This window comes from Sorex araneus, chromosome 1 (assembly GCF_027595985.1).
Source record: "Sorex araneus isolate mSorAra2 chromosome 1, mSorAra2.pri, whole genome shotgun sequence".
NCBI classification, from domain to species: Eukaryota; Metazoa; Chordata; class Mammalia; order Eulipotyphla; family Soricidae; genus Sorex; species Sorex araneus.
In genome coordinates, this window is record NC_073302.1 from 242,561,730 (window position 1) to 242,575,105 (window position 13,376).

The window sequence follows — 13,376 nt, forward strand, 5'->3', positions numbered from 1 at the left end:
CTTTTGCATATAATCTCAGGGAGCATTGGTGTGAAATATGTGAAAAAACAAGGAATAAAAGAAAACTGACACAAGAATGCATTACTCGGGTGACTGCTTCTGTGGACAATGGGTGTCTAAGTCTTCTAAATATATTATGAAATGCATTTCCATACTGTTCTACTATGAACTAAGCACCTACCTATGTACTGACTTCTAATCCACTGGTCAAGTGTAAACCTATTAGTGTAAGCATCCTCACATACACTGATTTTACATGCCTGAATTTATTTTTCCTTTTTCAAAATTTATGAGTCTTTGGAACAAAGCTGGTAGGTAAGCTTACATGATGGCAGTGGTGAAACATGGCTGTGGCCACTGGGGCTTTCAGAATTACAGGGGGTCAGAGGGAGGTTGCCCATCTGTGCCTGATTATAGGGCACATCCTAAAGTATTCTGCATTGAAACTTCAGAAAAGCTCGAAATGTGGCAAGAAGGGATACACACCAATTTAGTCTCACCAACAGTGTCCCATAGTTCCTTTTCATAAATCCTAACCAATACTTACTTCCAATCTTTTTAATAAAAAAACATGTCTTCAGGCAAAGCAACTGTCAAACTGTCACAGTCTGTGTGGAACTAGTAACCATAGCAGAAGCTAGATGAAGAAGGGTATAAAAATGATTTTGAATCTCCAGGCTTTCTCGAAGTCAGGATGGGCTACCTCCCCCCACTTCCCTGTGCTTCTGGAAGCCCTAGCAGTCACGTCCACACCACAATGCTGCTACCCAGTTAAAAATTTAACTCCAATTGTTCTATGCAAGTAAACAGTCTTCTCTTTTGGGGTGTGCAGCCACATTTGCGGCCATTGTGGCCCAAATTATTCCTTGGGCCACATATTTCCCATATTTCACACCAAAGTTTTTTAAAAAAGATTTTGAGTGTGTGCAAAAAATCCATTATAACTTAGTATAGTGAAAGTTATATAGTATAGATGAAAGTTATTAGTTCTCTATTTTTGCCTTGATATATCATATCTTCCACGAATGATTAAACCCAATCTGAAAAATAATTCTATATATGAATCAAGCAGACTTTAAGCCTAATAAAATAGCATCAGTTTAAAAATCTATTAGTACTGTGAAGTATGTTTTCAACAGTCTTTGTAAGCAACTAGTAGAATATAAATTATTTTTATTCTTTATAATTTAAATACGAAAATATAGCCCCAAAATAACTTTATTGATAATTAAAAGATCCCTCAAAGGCAGCCCTCAAACTTAACAATTTCATGGCTGACTACTACTACCCAGTATAGCTTGTAATCTGGGTAAAGTAGCTTCAGTATATATGACCAGCATTACACATTTCTCTAAGGTCTGGGAGCTGAAGACCTGACTTCAAAGATGGCTTTACCACATGGCTGATTTGGATTTAAGCATAGTGTATCTCTCTGAAAGGCGTCTTTTTCTCCTTTGTCAAGTGGAGGAAATAATAAATTCACAAACGTTTTTGTGAGGAAAAATATGTGTAAAATAATTAGCATAAATATGCCTTAGGAGAAGGCTAGAGTTAATTTGGGACCAGCAGGACAGCAATTTGAACGATGCAACTTATTTTCTTCCCCATTGGGTTAGTTTTAAGATTTCATGGACTTCATTTCATACCTCTATACATATGTGTAACTATTGCACTCTCACCACTGAAGACCCCTCGACTCTCCTCCAGCCCATTCCTGTAATTTTTTTCCTGTTACCAATCCCTACAAATTAGATTTGAGTTTCTTGCCACTTCAATTGCTTTAGCAATTCATATCCCACATGTGAAAGAAACCATGGCATAATTATTTCTCAACTCCAATCTTTTTAATAAAAAAAAATTGCATCAGAATGAAGTGATATCTCACTGTGGTATTTTTTTTTCTTTTTGGGTCACACCCAGTGATGCACAGGAGTTACTCCTGGCTCTGCACTCAGGAGTTACTCCTGGCGGTGTTCAAGGGACCCTATGGGATGCTGGGGATCGAAGCCGGGCCAGCCTTGTGCAAGGCAAATGCCCTCCCCGCTAGTCCCTCACTGTGATTTTCATTTGCTTTTACCTATTGATAACAATGTACTGTACTTTTATGTGTATGTCTTTGGAGAAGTGTCCATGCAGATCTTTCATTCCTTTTAAAATTTGGTTGGTTGGTGCTTTGTTGTGAAGCTGGTTGAGTTCTTGATGAAGTCTACTCTTTTTCCAATTGTTGTTTTTGCTTTTGCTTCCCTTACCAGTGAGGTTGGGATTTCAACTATATCTCTTTCAGATTCAAGAGTGCATTATGAGACAGAGGCCATGACCCACAGACTCAGTAATAATCTCAAAAGAGATCAGTAAGTGGCAGAATTCCTCCCGACCCCACACAAGGCTGTAGTCCCAGGGCAACCCAGAAGGGGGCAAGTGAGCCTCGCACCCACCCAAACAGAGCCACAGAGCTGAAAACCTCCACACCAGCACAAGTGCCACCATTCTCCCAGCTATGTTCCACTACTAGAGGAGCGTCATTCAGAAATTAATTTGTTGAAAAACTCAGGTATGCGTGTTTTCTGACTGAAATCTCCAACTTTAAAGGTTTTGAGGATGGGCTACCTCCCACCATCTCCATGAACTTCCAGAAGCCCAAAGTCACACACAGTCCCCAAAGATGCCAAACAGCTAAGAATTTAACTCTAGCTGGCCTTGACTACATTCTTTCTATCATCTATCTATCTATCCATCTATCTATCTATACACATATACATACACTATATATATTTTTATATTTTATATGATTTTTATCTTTTTGATAGGAACTTGATTAATATAAAATCTTTTTTAATTAGAAGTTTATTTTAGCAAATATGGTAACAGTAGTTTTCTTTGCCCCTTTCTATTTCTCTGCATTATTGGATTGGAACACATTGCTTCAGCCTTTTATTCAGTGCTTGTATTTGTTTTTATAACTGATCTAGGACTCTTGTGTGCACATTCATAGTGTATCTTATAGATCCTATATATAACCCCATCAGCCAATTTGTCTTTTGGTTAGCTTTTGATTAGTGAGCTCAGATTATCCATACTTTGGGTGATCACTGACATATGTGGATTAACTACAGTATTATTTTAGTTTCTGGCTGTTACACAGTTCTGTACTAGACCCCTGCCCTCAATCTGTTTTTTTTTTTTTCATGTGGATTACTTCCCCTTCATTATTCTCTTGATTCACTTTTCCCTCTAGCTTCCTGACTTTTGTGTATGGTAAGATGGGGGGCTGTATTATGTCATCTGCAATTAAAGTTCTTTAGTGATGTCAACTTGTGACCATTTGAATGCATGCATGGCTTCTGTCCTTCCCCCTTCTTTTTGTGTTGCCTCACATAATTTGTTTTGGTTTCTTGCTTTTGTGTTTAGTCAATTGTCTAACTTCATTAAGTTTTAATAGCCCTTCTTGGAGCTGGTAAATAGTACAGTGGTTAGGGCATACAGGCAGGATATGTGCCCAACCTGGGTTCAATTCTGGCACCTCCAGATGGCACCTGGTTCATCACCGGATGCAGCCATGGAGGTCCTCACTGTGGGGATGGCCTGGGTGGCCCCAGGCCTGAGCAGGGCCTGAGCAGCATCACATCCTCTAGCCCTTGTGCTGAATTCACAGCACAAGGTGATGATAGTCAAGAATCACCTGGGCCATGGACCTCCTGGAAATAGCTTTGGGAGTCCCCCACTCCCCACAAAAGTCACTCTTCTCCATTCTTTATCAATTTTGCCCATTTCTGTCTTTAAAAGTTTGCCCCCAGAGGACTTACTGTTTTGAAGATGTGCTTAAACATCTAGATTAACTTTCGTTTTCCTAGAAGCCATACTTTGATATTAGTGTTGAATTCTACTTTATTTCTATGGCCATGATGGACAGTAGGAAGGTAATGGCAAAGAGATGAAACACTTCGGTTGTGATCTGTCAGTGCTATCAGTGTGAGTTGGTAAGGCAACAGCCCATATGGAGAAGCATTATGCTGACCTTCTGCCTGTAACCACTGCTAATCCTACTCTGGGCAAATGTTATCTTCCCAGCTTGCCACCCCTGTATATAGTGGGAAGACTGTGCTGCTATGTGTTATGAGAGAGAGGACTCAAGTAGTCTAGCCATCCAAAATTCACTTACCTCTATTTAAAAGGTAAAATGATTCTTATTGTTATTGCTGATATTATTTTAATGGCCCACCCAATACTGGGCCAGATTTGCCTGCAGTAATGTCAACTGGTAAGAAATAAATGACTCAGAGATCTCGATTTCTTCCCCAGTAAATCCTATTCCTCGATTTCATTCATGACTGTGATCACACATACCTTCAATATGTGAATGCATGTTTCTCAGCAAACCAGGATGTCTGTGCATAAAGCTTTTTCTCTGATACACAGCTGATTTCTAGTTGTACTTTAGCTGGGAGCTTTACTTTGTAGCACCTATTCAATTATTTCACCTGAAGTCTAATTATGTTTGGTGAAAGCAGTTATCACTGCAATATTTATTAAAGTGACTTGGCACAGATCCAGAGAATTGACTAAGGTCTTACATTAAGTCTATAGCAGAAACAAAAGCTAGATATTATAAATGACTCATTAAAAGTAGGGGAGAAAAGAAACATGACATTTAGAGTGGGGGGGCAGGAGGGAGGAATAAACTAGAGAAGGTTATACTGACCAACATAGAGGGCCTCAGGTCAGTTTTGTGATCAATGGTGAGTTCCATAAGGTTATAAGGAGGGGAGTTCAGTCACCTCATACATGTATTGGGAAAGAGCTCAAATGGGGAGTCTAAACATGACAACAAATTATACTTACTGTTATCGTCAAGACTTCTATAATTCCTGGGCTGGAGTGATAGGACAGCGGGTAGGGTGTCTGCCTTGCATGCGGCCGACCTGGGTTCAATTCCCAGCATCCCATATGGTCCCCTGAGCACCACCAGGAGTAATTCCTGAGTGCAGAGCCAGGAGTAAACCCTGTGCATCGCCAGGTGTGACCCAAAGAGTAAAAAAAAAAAAGACTACTGCAATTCTTTAGGTCTAAATGAATGTGTGTGTATATCTATATACGTATATATGTGTGTACATAATATACATTTATGTATACATCTTGTACTTCTATATTCCAAAATGTTTTTATATGAATGAGCTGAATTTTAAGAAAACAAACTCTTCGGCAGAAGAAAAGCTAGTATTTGGGATAAAAGTTAAATTATTCTCAACAATTTTGTAACAATTATGTATTTTATAGTTTATCATTATTTCACCTAGAAAGGTGTCTATCACGTCAAATTTGTTGAATTTTGTGTTTTATAATTTTGGCTATCAGTCAGATGTACGGTGTCTGAATATTTTCTTCCATCAGAAGTATGTTTTTTTCCCTTTGTGATAATTTTAATTTTAGAGACCATATCTAAATTATGCTATCTCTCCTATTGTGGAGGCAAAACATACATTAAGGAAAATAACTGGAGATTAACGTTTTTAAATTGTAACATTGGTTTCAAGAGTATAAATATTTAAAAGGTGTAATATTAACATACTATATCCACCATCAAGGTCCCCATAATTTCACCATTGTATGTAAGATCCTATCATCGCTTTCGTCTACCTACCTAACTGCCTTTCTTAGCAACCTTAGTTCTGTCATCAGATTTGAAGGGTTTATTTTCATTACATCCATTGCGTATCTTGTCCTTGCTTATCTTCTTTGTATTCCACACCCGTGAAAACTATGCAACATGTCTTTATTTGACTATTTCACTTAGCATAACCCTCTCTAGTTCCATGTTAGAGCACAATGCAATACTTTATTTTCTTATAGCTAAGTAGCATTCCACTGTGTATATCTATTACAATTTATCTACCCATCAGAATTGTTTCCAGGCCTTGGCTATAGTAAATAACATTGCAATAAAAATAGGTGCACACATGTTATTATTTTCCAACTCATGTTTCTGTGTTTTGGGATCCATATATAGGAAAGGAATTTCAGAATCATATGGTAGTTAAAATTTTCATTCTTGAAAAACAGTTCCATTTTTCAGAGGCTGAACAAGTTCACAATCCCACCAAGAGTGAATGAGAGTTCTTTTTTGTCAACATCACCACTAGCAATTTTTTCTGTCCCTTTAGATATATCATTCTGAACTGGTATGAGATGGTATCTCATTATCATTTGATGTTTAGATCTCTGATTAAATAAAAGACAATGACCAATTTTTCATGTGCTTACTCCCTTTTATGCCTTTTTCGAAAAAGTACTTCCTTAGCTCATCTCCCTGTTTGTTTTGTTTTGGGGCACTCAGCAATATTCAGAAATTTCTCCTGGCTCTGAGCTCAGGAATTACTCTAGAGGTGCTCAGGGGACCAAATAAGATAGAACCTGGGTCAGCTATGTGCAAGGAAAACACCCTACACCGCACAACCTATCTGGCCTCTTATCTCCCTGTTTTTTGAGAGTATTATTTTATTGTTGTTGAATTTTGTGTTTTATATATTTTGAATATCAGTCAGATGTATGGTGTGTGAACATTTTCTCCCATGAGAACTATGTTCCTCCCACCTTGGTGATAATTATTTTACAGTACAGAAATGCTTTAGTTTGATGTAATCTCATTTGTTTATTTTTGTTTTTGTATTTCTTGCCAATTGCTGAGCTACTATTATTATTCTATTATTCTAAGTGTCATCTATTCAAATAATATGTGGTTTGATTTTTAGTGAAAACAACTAGAGATCTACATAGAGGTCATTTTAAGGTACAGCTTAAAATAAAACAAAACACCAGACATATAAAAACAGCTGACTCCATATTTTGATTTATGAAAAATAAATTTATTACATAACACCTTGTTTTTAACAATGTTCTTTTTTTAAATTCAGAATACTTGTGTCATTCATGTAAAATAGTTTGATACAGTACATTGTTATGTTATAGTTTTTTCCTCAAAAATTCTAAGGCTCTCCTACTCCTTCTCCTTTGCTGAAGTAAGGGCACCCTAACAACGTGCGAACAAATTTTTAAAAAGAAAATTAACTGAACAAAACTTTTAATAGCACTACACCAACCAGCTTTAAAATCAAGACAAAATATCTGAACTGGATGCCGCACCTTTTTTAAGGAAGTTATCGTTCATGCTTTTGTCATCTTAAAGCATGCTCACAAATCAGCAACACCAACAGGAAAAATAAAACACTGTCTATGACAATCATTTTAGTTTCTTTGCTAAACCAAACAGGTTTATATCAATGACAACATATTTAATAACTATCAAATAGCAGCTTTAATACCAGTCAAGTCATAGATTGAAACAAAAATAAACGTAAGTTGGAAACTAATCTTTGGGAGCTTTGAAACCTTTCTGGAGAAACTAGGTGGCTTTTTGTACTTTCAAAGAAACCCAAGCAATATTCTTGGTCAAAAAACACTGATTAATGTAGAAAATGAATCAACCCACTGAGAAGACGCTAAAATAAAAGATGTACCAAAATAATCTCATTTTGAGGCTTGGTTATTTTGTTGAGTTAACATATGTTGTATGTTTCAAGTACCTGTTAAAACTTTTGTGTGTGTACTATTGGTCAGATAATGTTGTTACATTGAAAGAATTCACCACATACAAGACAAATGCTTGCCCCTAGCACACTTCACAGCTTCAATTGCTACAGACTGTCACTGAAAAAAATGCATTGGTCAGTCTGAACCATGTCAAGTAAACTATGGAAGTAGCAAATCCACAACACAAACTGTGCTAGAACTTTCTTTTCAAGTCTAACTCCAAAATAGGTACAACTTGGAAGCCACTACCCTAATCTGTGAAAAATGGTGGAACTTGGCTACTGGAGATTTTAAATATGTGGTTGTACAGTACATTCTCATGGCCCATACCAGGTTCCCACAGAGAGCTGCACAGTCAGTTCTGCAGCTTTAGCAACAGTGCATTGACAATATTCCAACGCAGCTCAGTACCGGTGTGTCTGATGTGAGTACTGTGGAGGCTGCTGGGAGGTAGTTGAGTATCCCATGCTGCTCTGTGGCTGTGATGTGCTTGGTCCAGGGTTGGGATAGGCAGCATGTGGATTGGAACGCTAGAAAGGGAAATGAAGGGAGAAACGTGATCCATGTATTTCTTTGAGTTGGCTATATCCAAGCCAGTAAGGATGATCCGTGTTTGAAATGTCATTTATTTAAAGTCAGTAAAAAAAATTCAAAGACTTGTGCTATGTATTAGTTAAAACAAAAAACAAAAGCAAATACCCACCTCCCCTACCATAGTTTTTAGTATCAGCTTTTCTTTGCAAATGTCAGAAGCACTGTTAGAAAATACAATTATCCTATGGTACTGTACTATATAACACATTTTTCACAACAGCAGAAGCCACCCCCTTTATGCCGCTTTATATTAAAATGAATATAACAAGTTGATAAAAGTTTTTACATATATACATATGCATATATGTATATATATGTATGTATGTATCACACTGAGCAGTGCTCAGAGTTTACTCCTGGATCATGCTCAGGGATCACTCCTAGCGGGCTCAGGGGACCATATGGGGTGCCAGGGATGGAACCTGGATCAGCTGTGTGCAAGGCAAGCATCTTACTTGCTGTATTATCTCTCCAGTTCACTGGCATTATATTTTTTCAGCCCCTTTAACCTAATGAATCTTATATTTCTGCTGTAAGTTATACACAAAATAACAATAATTAAAATATGAAAGTGGTATTCTTGATTTGAAAACCAGCATAAAGAGAAAAAAAATCGACAAAAATTCAAGTCCTCTAATTTTTAAAACAATTCTTCACACTTGAAAGTCTTCTCAGATCCTATATTTTTATATACAAACAGTTTAAAGCTGGCATTGTCAGATTTCTTTATATTTATAAGGTTTTACTTTTTTTTTAAGGTTTTACTTTAATAAAAATCCTTTGTATATTAAGATGTTAGTTTCAATAAACTTTTTGCACATTCTTTACATTTGTAAAATTTCTCACCAGTATAAACTTTCTGTTGCTGAATAATTTTTAAGACTTCTCAATGTGACCACATATAGATGAATTATAATTTGATTTTCCTTGGAGGACTTTATTATAGCTATTTCTGCAGTTTGACTATGTGTATCTAATAAGAAGTATTATGCCATTTATTCCTAACTTCCAGTTTTGACTAAGTCTTTCTTGATGCTGTAGTTTCTATGTCTTCTCAATAGCATTTTTGGAAGTGTATCACCTATATGCCTTGTTTTGACCAAATCTGGTCTCATGAGAAGAAATATCTGTCTCTGGTTACTTTTTCCAGTTCTCTTCAGATTCCAGGGTTCCTATTTTTGTTCCAATAGGTGACCAAGTCTGGCTTACATATAGTGAGGCATGTACAAATGACGCTGGTCCAGTTATTCCAACTCCTCCTGAGAGAACCATTTGACCACATCTGTGAATGTCAAAGGTTTCTGGACCTAACTGAAATCTCTACTCACAGAAGTTACTATATCCAATAAACAAATGGAAGATTGTTCACTTTCCAATGCAATATCCAAGCAGAGTTGTTTGACTAGGCTCCAGGCTCTTGACATAGAGCTCTGAATTGCTAGTGAGATCAAAGACAGAGAGTTATGATGGTGCTCTAGGAACAAAGGCCATCAACATGCCTTTTTGTTCAGTAAGTCTGCTTGATTGCAGGCAACTGATTCCACCTCTTACCCAAGTAAAGCTGAGTCCTCTAATTTTTTCCATTAATTTGCTATTGCCATTCCACTACCCCTTTCTCATTCTATTACCTCCCAAGACAAACACTATAAAAGATTAATTATAATTTAGTATTTTCTTCTTTCAAAACATATTTAATACATCACACAATTCTAAATTCAGTCAGCCATATCAAAAATAACATTTTAAAGATTGGCACATAAAATTATAGTCAGAAACACTTAAACAAATCATCTACAGAACCAACCACAATAATAATGCCAACAAAGAAGCACAGGAACACAACATTTTCTTTTTCTTGGTTTACAAGCAAAGAGAAGAATACTGCTCTGCCTCATTCTCAGGATCACCTTAATGTGGAAACTTTTTATTGGGAATCTATCTCACATATGCAAAGTGATCTACCATCAAGCTACATCCCCAGTTAGAAAACACATTGTTTTGTGTTGTTTTGGTTCACTTGGGGGTCATACCTGGTGGTACTCAGGACTTACTCCTGGTGCTTCAGTCAGAGATCACTCCTGGTGGGCTCAGGGAACCACATGGGGTGCTGGGAATTTAACCAGGATGGCCACATGCAAGGGAAATGTTCTACCTACTTTACTATCAATCACTCAGGCTCCACGAAACACATTCTTGAGCCAAGACATATGTACTTTTCCCTTCTACACAGCAAGAAAAGATGCTAAAACATGTTAAAACAACCACCAATCCCCAAAGATATGTCTTTGAGTTCCCTATTTAACTTCCTGAAAAGTCTACTCAGACAATGATTTTCAAGGATGGACGAACTGTACTTCTCCTTAAGCAAAGCAGAGTGAGTAAGTAAATAATAGCAGAATCTAGAAAGTTTACCAATTAAGTAACTATTTTTCATCCATCAGCAGATAAGAAATTCTATTTGGTCAAGTTCTCAATCTTCTTCCTTCATTGAAACCTAATTTGGTATCTGATCTTAAGTGGGAAGGTAGCAAACAGTTTTCAAAACGGATCTTCCTACACAGGAACTGAATCATCTGATAGAATCCATAAACAGGCAACAAAACACCCTTTGCAGCTGTCTCTAAGTACTGGGCTTACCACCAGTTCACTAGGTGAACATGTGGAAATTATTTAACTTAAACCTTCAGTTTACTGAAATGATAATGACAGCACATTCCTCACAGATTTCTCACAAGTGAAGGAAATGGTTTATGTTTCTTACCTAGTATACTAGCTGGCACACAGTATTCCACAAGCTATTATCACAATCTTTATAGCTATCATCAGCATCATCACTAACCTTTACTGTGTACTATAAATGAAACTAAGAATTTTAATAACAATACTAATAAAAACAGTCATCGGTGTCATCTACTAAATGCTTATATTAGGCAGCCACTATGCCTTGGTGCCTACCTTCTTAAACTGTAGACTGGGAACGTACATAGGGTTGTGTAACTGAATGTAGGGGAAGGAGGAATTCTGGTAATAGTAGATTTTTGAACATGCAACGACCAAAACCTAATCAAAATCAACATGTTGTGAGTATCTGATGTTCTGGCAGCACTCATCTATGCTGCTATTTCCTGAACAAAGTGGATGGTAAATAAAAAAATTTCTAAGAAGACCTGCATTATCATACATTCTCTCATATAATCCTTACTACAAACTCAAACTAGCACTCTATAAATGTAAGGAAATAAAGATCATGTGAGTACTTACTCAAGGTTCCCCAGAAGTCAGTGACTGGAATTTGAAAGCCAATGTTCTTAGTCATTAAAATATGTGGTTTCTGCCCTCGGCCCAGATAAATTCGGAGCTGCTGAGAGTGAAGTGGACCCTCTGCGCCTAAAGACTTTGATTCCAGAGACCTAACACATCCGGGCATCCAGCGCAGCTTCTTATAGCAATGCACTGGGACTGTGAGCTGGGCTACAACTCCGTGCTGCCCGGGGGTGGATCTTTCCTCCCCACCCCGTCTTCCTGCACGGAAAATGGCGGCGGCAGGAGCCATCTTCTAAGACTCCTAACCCAGAGGTAAACAATTTTTACACTTGGGGCTCCTAGGGAATCATGGGATGTGGGTGTAACCAGCACGCCCTCGGCCCAGATAAATTCGGAGCTGCTGAGAGCGAAACAGACCCTCTGCGCCTAAAGACTTTGATTCCAGACACTTCTTACAGCAATGCACTGGGACTGTGAGCTGGGCTATGCAATTTCTGGCAGAATTTTCCCTGGACTTTATGCAGAAATCCAAAACCGACTTAACATCTCTTAATTGTTAGCAATGTGAAACAGTTCCTTTTTAACAGGTCTGACTTGGGGGGGAAACTCCAAATAACAGTGAGTTTTTGTTGAAATACTGAAGGTTATTAAAGTAGCAGCCATTTCTCTGGACTGTGAACTAAGCAACAGCCCCACGCTGGCGGAGAAGAGGAAATATCCCTCTTTCCCGGTTGTTTCCCATTTTCAGGGAGAAATGCGGCGTGGCATCCGCCATACTATGAGGTGTGGGAAGGGGGATGAGGGGGAAAAAAAAAGGAAAAGGAAAAAGAAAAAAAAAGAGTTATGTACTTTGGAGCAGTGGGGCTACGTATCTCTTCATTCTCAGCAATGGAAAACTAATTATCAAATACTTCCTTGATAGTAGGACTGTCTTTCTTGGGGGGAAACTCCAACAACAATAGTGAGTTTTGTGTTGAAATATGGAACATAATCAAGGTAAAGAGAAAATGAAGTGAAATTCATCAGTTATACAGTTGGGGGTGGGGTGCGGGGGCGGGGGTACACTGGGGTTTCTGGTGGTGGAATATGGGCACTGGTGAAGGGATGGGTGTTTGAATATTGTATAACTGAGACATAAACCTGAGAACTTTGTAACTTTCCACATGGTGATTCAATAAAAATTAAAAAAATAAAAATTAAAAAAATATGTGGTTTCAAATAGCCATCACTTACTGAGCTTCTATTCTAAGCTAGGTACCTAAGAGAAATCATATTTACTCCTACTTGTCATCTTACTTTGCCAATCCCATTTTACAGATGAACAAACAAATGCCAGGAAATGTTATATTACTTTCCTAATGTCACATATTTAGTATGTGGCATCATTTAAATTTGATAACTAAGTCTGCTTAGTTAAAAAATATCTAAGCTCCATCTACTGTGCCACTGTTAATTTTTTTTTCATACCAATTAACACTTCATGCCAATCTATTTTCCCAGATACATGAAGGTTGAGTATTTAGGGGGCCAGGGGTTAAGATGCTTCCTTGCATATGGCCAATCACAGTTAGATCCCTAGCATCCCACATGATTCCCCAAGCACTGCCAGGCAAGGCCCCCAAACAACAAATTTAAAAACATTAGCATATTCTGAATTAAATTTTACATTCAATGTTCATAAACCTTACATAAACACTGACATGGTACATCAATACAAAATAAACTTGAAGTACCTGATAGTCTGAGGTCATGATTAGTCCACCTGAGGTAGTGGTAGGAGGAACAACTCTCACTTTTTTCAGTGGGGGTCCCTGTGTGTGACTGCTGTCTTGATTCCCTGGGTGACCAGTTCCATTAGTATGGTTATTGCCCTGCTGCTGCTGCTGGTTCTTCTCAATTGGTTAAACAGAAAAATAAAGTTCAACTCAGAAGGA

General features: G+C 37.7%; 1 protein-coding gene across 3 annotated transcripts in view; it reads right to left on the reverse strand.

Moving 5' to 3' along the window:
• Positions 1-6,844: 6,844 nt before the first annotated feature.
• Positions 6,845-13,376, reverse strand: part of CDK8 (cyclin dependent kinase 8) — a 141,216-nt gene continuing 134,684 nt past the window's right edge. For 2 of the 3 annotated variants that reach the window (XM_055146973.1, XM_055146962.1), the window contains 2 exons: positions 13,176-13,334; positions 6,845-8,114 (listed from right to left, as the gene is read on the reverse strand). In XM_055146973.1, the coding sequence (XP_055002948.1) occupies positions 7,989-8,114; positions 13,176-13,334 (285 nt within the window). In that variant the 3' untranslated portion in view covers positions 6,845-7,988. The remainder of the gene's footprint in view (positions 8,115-13,175; positions 13,335-13,376) is intronic. The other variant, XM_055146968.1, reaches the window with a different exon arrangement.